The sequence below is a fragment of the Orycteropus afer genome, unplaced genomic scaffold, assembly GCF_000298275.1.
Source record: "Orycteropus afer afer isolate SDZICR_OR568_19922 unplaced genomic scaffold, OryAfe1.0 scaffold00110, whole genome shotgun sequence".
NCBI lineage: Eukaryota > Metazoa > Chordata > Mammalia > Tubulidentata > Orycteropodidae > Orycteropus > Orycteropus afer.
Window position 1 is genome coordinate 5,985,468 of NW_006921697.1, and position 9,191 is coordinate 5,994,658.

At 45.1% G+C, this 9,191-nt stretch overlaps 1 protein-coding gene across 1 annotated transcript; it reads left to right on the top strand.

The window, feature by feature from the left end:
* Positions 1–5,345: 5,345 nt before the first annotated feature.
* Positions 5,346–7,704, top strand: IRGM (immunity related GTPase M). Its single transcript, XM_042781355.1, has 2 exons — positions 5,346–5,372; positions 6,502–7,704. Exons 1-2 carry the CDS (start codon positions 5,346–5,348, stop codon positions 7,702–7,704), a joined length of 1,230 nt encoding a protein of 409 aa, XP_042637289.1.
* Positions 7,705–9,191: the final 1,487 nt, after the last annotated feature.

A 9,191-nucleotide genomic window follows, 5' to 3' on the forward strand; every position in this document is an offset into this window, starting at 1 on the left:
TGTGCATGGCTGTAGCTCCTGAGTGGAGGGTGAGGAGGTGTAGCCATGTGAAATTTTGTTCCATGCAGTGGGAAAAGCCCTCACAGAGGAGCAACTCAGAACAGACTAAAACCTTGGGGAAACCTTTATGAATTGAACAGAAGGTCCAGGGGGAGTCAGGAGAACTGTAGCAGTAAATGTGCAGCAGCTGGACCACGTATGATCTTGCAAGCCTGCTCAGGACTTCAGATTTGATCCTGCTACCCTGTCTTCCCCTGGTAATGATCGTATTGTCCTGGCCATGGGGTGGAAGTGATACAGGACAAGAAGCCACACTCCCCCTTACCCAGAGAGCATTGGTGCTCTAGAGGCTGGCATGTGGCCCATGACAGGCAATCAAGGGTTTTAAGATGAATTTTTCCAGGTGGAGCTGGTAGGACCTTCTCCCTTCTCTCTGCCTTAATATGTAAGGATATAACAAAGAATCCCAAGAAGGCCTTGCTTTGTGTAATTGCAGTCAGTTCTCTGATTACCTTTTCAACAAGGAAATGGGCAAAGTCATCTGGTATGGGTCATAAAGGGAGGGAGCTCAGAGGTTCTGGTAGGAGGACTCATATCTGACAACTTTTCTTTGTGTACCTACTACATGCTAGGATCTTTTGTAGGCATTGGGAATCAGGCAGTATGTGTCCCACTCTCACAGAACTTACATTCCACAGGGGGCAAAGAGAGTAAATCATCAATATGATCAGACAACAGGCATAAGAGAAACATAAGAAGCTACTAGTGGTCATGAATGCCCCAGGGGAGTTGTCTCACTGTGAACTCAGAGCAGGCCCCGGCAGCTCTAGTGTATGTTTTCCTCCAGCAGGTCCCAGCTGTGCAGGCACAGGGAGGGGGTATTGTTTGTTTATCCACAGTGGGCTTCCTACAGAGATGTGATAAAAGGACAGAGGAGGGAGAAAGAGTTCAGAGGACAAGCAGAGGATATTCTGTTCAAATCCAAGGACACAGAATCTCAGCAGAACAGAAAAATGTGGGAAGACAGGAGGTGGCAAACAGAGGAGTATCAACAGAAAATTGCATCTGTGGCAATCACTGAAATTTCATCCCTGCCCAACCATCTGACTCCATTTTTTAGATAAATTTATCATAATATCACCTCAAAAATACAAGCCAATCTTGTTAATCTTTTACTTAACACATTATGGCACTATATGAAACTTATAACTGCATCTTCCCTGCTTTTGCTGTTGAAAATTGGTCTATGATGTACTCAAAATCATTTTTTTTTTTCTTTCAGTTTCTGCTCTTTCTAGACTCAGCATAGCAAGATGACACAGTCTGCCTTGATCCACGTTTTTGTTGCTGTTATGTGCCGTCGAGTTGGACCCAACTCATAGCGACCCCTCCTTGGGTTTCCATCACTATGGAAGTAGATTGCCCAACATTCCTTCCAAGGAGTGGATGGTGGGTTTGAACTGCCAGCCTTCTGGTTAGTAGTCAAGTGCCTTAAGCACCATGCTACCAGAGCTTCTCCTTTATCCATGGAGTCTCTCAAATATGAAAGTATTAGTTTTAACTTTCTAGATGCTATGTCACAGCTGGCAATGGAAACTTCAATGGCTAATAGAAACTGCACAGTGGTGCCTCCTGTCAAGTCACACCAATACAAGTGCCATACCTGCCATGCCATAGGTATGCCTCTGGGGCCAAGCCTGGAGAAGGGTGAGGAGCAGCCTCCTTGAGCAAGCAGGCTGGAGTGTTCGTCTGTGGTGAGTGGTGGGACATCTGCTTTAATGATGCTGGAGGTGGAGGGTTTCTAGCTGATGCTCAGGGGCAAGCAGTGAAGATATGACAGTGGAGGAAGCTGTGAGAAGGTGATAGTCACTGTACATGAGGCCAATAGCAGACTAGGACACCAAGGTGTTCCATGGGGCACTTGTCTGAAATAGGACACCACCAAGGATGGTGGAGAGAAAAAGGATGAGCTAGGTACTATGTTCCTTCCTGGAAATGAGAGGGATCTGAGAGTTCAGATGGAGACAACAGTTAGTGACAGGAGGAAGTATCCCTCTGTAGAGGGACAGAGGGCTGGGGAGAGGGGGCAGAAGTTCTGTGCTGGATGGAAGACTCCACTGTCCACAGCAGGATTGAGGGGTGGAGGTGGGGACAAGAGCTGGGCAGGGGCAAGGCAACCAAGGGAAGCAACTTTTCCATAAGTGTCTGCACTTTTTGTGGTACCAGGTCTTACCTTGGGGGGGAGTGTTGAATGTTGGCTTTCATATAGGGCTCAGTGTTAATATCTAAGGACTTGGGCTGCTGGGGATGGGGTTTGGGTGGGGAAGGGGTTAAGGGGCAGGTCAAGGTGGCAGCGACCCATTGCAGAACACTCTGGCACTGATTCCTGCACAAACTGCTTGAAATCTGCTGGTGCCCTCCGGACCACCTGGGCACAAGACAGTGCTGCTCACCATCTGGACTGTTAAGCCTCTAAAGACAAGAAAATGAAACCTCTGCTGTTTGAGAATTAGAGTCATTTCCAGGAATACAAACTGAAACCTGCCCTTGCTTGAATCCCCTCCCCGTTGTGGGCGGGAGGGGTGTGGTCAAGGTGAAAGAGTTGGCTATAGAAAGAGCAGAGGACTGAGGGCTGGCTGCCAGAAGGAAATTCAGAGCTAGCCAGCTATTACTTTCCAGCACCTCTTCTCTTGACCTATTCCCTCTTCCTAGGACAACTCTAACCCTTCCATAAGTCATTTGCATTCATCTGGAGAAAACTGGATCTGGATTCAAGCTTTGGACGGACCCAGAGGGAGCTGCCTCTATCTGGGAGGGCAAGAAGCCCTTCCTGGGGAAGGAGGTGAAGCCCCAGGAGTGTTCCCTGAGTTTCTGATCATGGATGGCCCTCTGCTTCCAGGAAGTGGTAAGTGAGCGGGTTGCGAAGATGAAAGGGCTCAAGACTTTAATAGGTGGTGCCCTGACATCCAGGGTAGTTGATCTTGGGGGCTGGCTTATTTCATTTCAGTAACAAATTCAGACCTGAGTACAACACCCTCAAATAGTTTTGCTGCTCTGAACCCTACCCACCCATAAGTGTAGCAGGCAGTGTGCCTCTCACCCAGATGCTCCTAGCATTAGACATTTTTTCATGGGACCAAATTTGGATAAAGAGGACAGGATGTGCTACTCATATTTTCTCAGAGGCTGCCATGCATAGTATAATTTTTGTATGTCCTTTCTAGCCATGGTCGGGTAACTCCCATGAAATGATTGAGTGGGACTATGTAAATAGGAGTTTCTGGCCCACCAAGGGGATTGGACTAAGGCACAGTGTCCTAGAAGCTCATGAACACAAACTCATGGGCACACTGACACCTACTTGAGGACACTCCAACCTCACATAGAGATGACCATGGCCTGGCAGTGACACATGGACCTAGGCAGGTATAGATAGTCATGGAGGAACCCTGGGACCAGAACTCAGACAGGTCCAGTGTGCAGCTGGTGAGCTGCAATCAGAGACACAGGGCAGATGGACCATATGAGCAAGGAGGAGGGCAAGAGAGCTGGGGCTGGGGCTATGGCACTTAAGGGTCCAGTACTGGGTGGACAGGTGGGCAGACAGGTCTGGGGAGGCTGAATTGGGTCATAGACAAGGTGACAGAAAAGGTCTGAAAATGAATAGCACCTTGTGCTGACCCTCCACATCCATTGTGGGGCAGTCTATGCCCTGCATTAGCTAGGACCCATCCAGGGTATTTTAAGATGAGGTTTGTATGAGAAGGCTCCATTCTCAGTAGCAGGTGGAAGAGTTTAGGATGGAAAGCCAATATATCTGTTCTCAACCAGTAATTTAAACACATACAAAAAATATAAGGTGCTTTATTAATCAACACCAGGAAACTTTCTTTCAACTATTTCCCCAGCTTCAGTCTCTTATGTAGCCAACATTGCCCCTTTCCAGCTACCATGCTATCCAGCCCCTCCCTTAGTCCAGTGTAATCTCTGCTTGCCTTAGGGTTGGAAGCACTGTCTTGGCTTTCCTACAGTAACACAAGCCTTTCCTAGATGGTCTGAAGAATTACTATGGACACAGGGCTCAGGGGCTATAGTCCCAATGCAGACAGGATCTCTGATGGTGGCACTTCCCAAACTCTTCTCTCACTCTGAACTCTGCATATTTCTGATCATTTCATTAGGCATATACATATCTTCATGGATCTAAAGTCTTAACAACAGGTTCTACAACAGTTTTCTTTAACACAGGATGGGAAATGGGAGGTGACAACAAACAGCAGTTTCAGTTGTCACCCCAAATTAGGGAAATGGCATCTAGGAAGGAGGGAATGACAAATGATGATAAAATCACATAGGTAAAAATATCATTAATGGAAGTGCATGAGCATCCAGCAATAAACAGCACATGGAAGTGGAGATTAGGTTAAAATAAGATTTCCCTCCCCTCCTGTCCAGAAAGAATCATGAAGTCACACTTACAGATTCAAACCATGGATCCCTAACCATTAGCTTGTTTCTTATCTGTAAGACTCTATTTCTTCACAATAACAACCAGAATTACTGGTCAGATGGATTCTGGTGGGACCTCCAAGATGATGGCCCTGGGATACACTTTGGGCCTGGGGTAGGACTCATTCCCAAGGACTGGCTCTCAGACAAGCAACAGATAGACTTACATGCAGAACATCCAACTCAGGGTGGTGCACCCACCTACTCTACGGAGATACACCTCTTGGAGCAATTGACCATGGGGTACCAGAGGGGCAGCATTCACATGGAAGGAAAGGTGGACAGACAGGAGTGCATAACTAAGAAGGGCACAGGGATGCAGGGGGGACACAGGGAAGGGAGAGGAGGAGAGTGGGTTAGGGTTGGGATGGTAATCGGGAGTAAAATCAAATGTACACGAACTGTTGAATGTAAAACAAATTCTGCTCGGTAAATTTGCATCCAAAACACAATTAAAAAAAAAAAAAAAAAGAAAGAAAAGAAAAGAAAAATTGCAAAAACTCTGTTTCCCAACCTTCCTTCTGAGGAGTGGCTGGTGGGTTTGAACAGCCAGCCTTCCGGTTAGCAGTCAAATGCCTTAGACACTATGCCACCAGAGCTCCCTTCATCATTATTCAATAATGGTATCGTTTATCTAACCAGTTTCAGGAAAGATTAAACAAGAAAATGCATGTGAAGTACACAGACTTAAAGAAAATTGCCCTAAATAAACTGGTAAGAAGTCAGAGGGAAGAGGAAAAACAAGAGGAAAGTCAGTCACAGAGATAATGAGACCAGAAAGTATGCACTGAGCATTTTCTGTGGGCCCCTGCAGAGTACTTGACGTGCATCACATCATGGAATCTACCTGGGAGTCCTGTGAGGTGAGTAGCATTACTCTTTCTGCTCCAGTGAGCAGAAAACTTCAGGAAATTGTTCAAGCTGCTTGTAGCTGAGCTGGTTCTAAAACTCAAGTGAGGCTCTCAGGTCCATTTCCTTCAATGAGGGGGTAAGTTCAAGCACTGAACATTACATAAGCAGCAGTCTGAGGAGTCTGGGACATAGTGGTTGGGGACAGATGTAAGCAAGACTCCTCTGGATGCACATAGGAAGGAGTGGGATATCCCTCAGAAAAGGAAGGGAGGAGCAAGAATCTACACCATGGGATCTACAGACAACTGTGCACCTTGTCTCAAGTTGGAACATTGGGCATTCTGGGGTGGAAACTATATAGAAACACACATGTGGGTCTGTGAAGCACCCTCCCACAGAACAGAAAGGCTTGTGTGAAGGCTCAAAGAGCCAATGCCTCAGTCAAAGACATGGCCCTGAATGTCTTTTAAACTTTTAAAGACTTATGTTAACTCACACAGAAGGGAGTAGAACATTTTAAGAGAAAAACACCATAGCAATCACTTACAGCTGTGTGATTTTGAAAGCCCATCACCTACACAGCCTATACTGTTAGAAGTTATCTGAAATTTTCATGAAAAAAAAAAAAGACTAGACTGAGAGGAAAGAAAAAGTATTTTTCACAGTGTTAATAAAAATAAATTTTTTTTTTTTACTCAGAAAGAAGAACACAAAAGTGAGGACTTTTATGTGCTCAGAAGTGATTTATTTGGTTTTGCACGAGCTCCCATTCCTGTAGTGGATTGAAACTAGCCTGTCTTGCTCATTCATTTGGTTTGAATTAGGAAAGTACAGTCACCCAGAACAGGACTAAAGGGCTTACCTGACATTCTGCTGCTCAAGTCATCCCACGACCACATTCCTTCTTTGAAGGTTAACTTTTGGCACAATCAGCCTCAGAGCATTCCTCAAGGGTCCTCCTCCTCCTTCCAAGGAATGTGCACATCTCCTGAATGAGTGCTTTTTTTGCTTTGTTTTTAACCCCAAAGTCTTTGCTATACTTTTGGTTGGTGATTAAAAAGCCTGAGCTTGGGATATTAAGTCAAATGACTCCTGTTGTCCCTGGTCACCTTAACTCCCCTGCTCTTCTTACCTCTGCAGGTTACTCCACTGCTTATCGATATGGCAGAGACCCCTCAAGCTCCATTATCTTCATCTTTCACTTCTCCTGTGCCTTACCATAAGGATTGGGGTATTTTATCAGAGGCAGAGGCCATGAAAACTCAGAAGGCCTTGGCAGATGGGAACCTCCTGGAGGTGGTCTCTATTGCTAAGGAGACTCTGAGAAGAGTGTCCAACACACCCCTCAACATTGCTGTGACAGGGAATTCTGGCAACGGCATGTCCACCTTCATCAATGCACTGCGGGGCATCGGGCATGAGGAGGAGGCCTCAGCTCCCACTGGGGTGGTGAGAACCACCCGAACACGTGCATCCTACTCATCCTCCCATTTTCCAAATGTGGTGCTCTGGGACCTGCCTGGCTTGGGGGCTACCTCCCGGAGTCTGGGGAACTATGTGGTGGAGATGGAGTTCAGCCGGTATGACCTGTTCATCATCATTGCATCTGAACAGTTCAGCATGAATCATGTGATGCTGGCCAAAACCATTGAGGAGATGGGAAAGAAGTTCTACATTGTCTGGACAAAGCTGGACATGGACCTCAGCACAAGAGTTGTCACAGAGGGGAAGCTAGTGAAGAATATCAGAGAAAATATTCTAGAAAACCTCCAGAAGAACGGAGTGTGTAAACCCCCCATATTTCTAGTCTCCAGCCTTGAACCTTTATGGCATGACTTCCTAAAGCTCAGGGACACATTGCAAATGGACCTTTCTGATATTAGGTGCCATGGCCGCCTACAAAATGTGTTCCATACCTATGAGAACATCATTAATGATAAAGTGACCTGCCTGCAGGAGAAAATAGCCACAAACTGTTTTCCTTGCATGCGGAATGCAGATGATTTGGCAGAGTGTCTGAAAGCCTACCGATTGTCCTTTGGTGTGCATGATGAATCTCTCTGGCAGTTGACTAAGGGAAGGGAGAAAAATTTCCTTGAATATATGGCCATCATGAAGGCCCATAATCTGCAAGCTCTAATCAGAGGGGACTGGAAATTGAAATGGATATCTTGTAGAGTCATGAAGGCATTATTCAGTCTTCTCAAATACACCCCAGTCTTTGGTGGCCCTATTGTCCACTATGTCAGACGAATGAAACACAAACATGTCCTTGAGACAGTTGCCAAGGATACTAAGACTATCCTTAGAAAAGTCCTGCAAGACTCCATTATCTCATGTTAAACACCAACTTGGGAATAGTACAACAGCCTCTTTCCTAGGTGGTGGCCAGGACATCTGGGTATCCTCTTCTTGGTAGTGTACACTTGTCTACACCCAAGTCAGAGAGATTTAAGAGTTATAAATTCCTTGAAATGAATTTTGGAAATTGCTCATCTTGCTAGGACCAATTATAATGAGCTGTTCATCTGAAGAACATTTTTGTTGTTGTTGTTGAAATTACTAAATAAATTTTCCAAGACAAAAATATAGAAATTGTGCTTTCAGTTGCAAAGTGTCATGTATGTTAGGATCAGTCTTTTTTCTCCTAATTAATTAAATTAACATTCATCTTCATAAAGCATTTTCATCCATCCATCCCCATTCTTTTTCTGCTTTATTTCACTAGGCCCATGGGGATACACCTGGTACAGAAGGACATGTCATAATTTTAAGGACCAGATGGAGATGTGGTTGGAACTATTATTCAAAACCTATTGGGTGCTGGGGCCATAATTCCCAGGCAGTCTGTCTGCTTCAAAGATGCTTGTTATTCACAGTACTCTCTACCAGATGCCATAAAATAAAGATGTTTTCAAAGTAGACATAGGTTTGTATTACTCAGGGTCCTGAGAAGGAACTAATGGCACTCTCAAACTGGGTCATTTGAGGAGACTTTAATATAGAAGGAGCTCTCTGGTGGTGTAGTGGGTAAGGCATTTGGCTGCTAACCAAAGGTCAGTGGTTTGAACCTACCAGCCACTATGTGGAAAATGGGGGAGTCTACTTCGGTAAAGATTTAAAGCTTTGGAAACCCAGTGGGGGTCACTATGAGTCAGAATCAACTCAATGGCAGCAAGTCTGATTTTATTTATTTTTAATGTAAAAAGATATTTTCATTGGCCGGGGCATGGTATAGGGAGGTCACCAAGAGAAAGTGTTGACCTTGCAAAAGAAACAGAATACTATCACCCCCTCCAGGCCTGAAAGCACAAGTAGAGGGGCCAGCTGTTAGAACCTTTGGAGATGGTAACTATATGGATGGGGCCATGTGGCAGGAGGTGTGGCCGCAGTAGAAGAAGGCAACCTAACTCCAGAGGCCTACCCAGGGGACTGGAGAAAATAAAATTCCTGAGCTCACTCTCTTTTCTTCTAGGTTCCTGCCATTGATGCCCATTGGCCAGATCTAAAAAATTAAGAGGACTGGAAACCCCTTAATACAGCCTATAGATGGCAGAATGGAGAAGGGCAGAGGGTGATCTGGAGGGGGATGAAAGATAATCCTTATGGAGAGTATTGAAAATAATTACAAAACAGATGTATGTCAATGCTATTAGTAGGGAAAATGTAAAATTACTTTGTCCAACACAATCCTGGACATTTGTGACACAGTAGAAAGAAGTGCTCATTATTCAGTTTATTCAGATACTTCCCTTTCAATATACACTTTTTCTTTTTTTTTTAATTGTGATTTGGGTGAAAATTTACAGAGCAAATCCACTTTCCATACA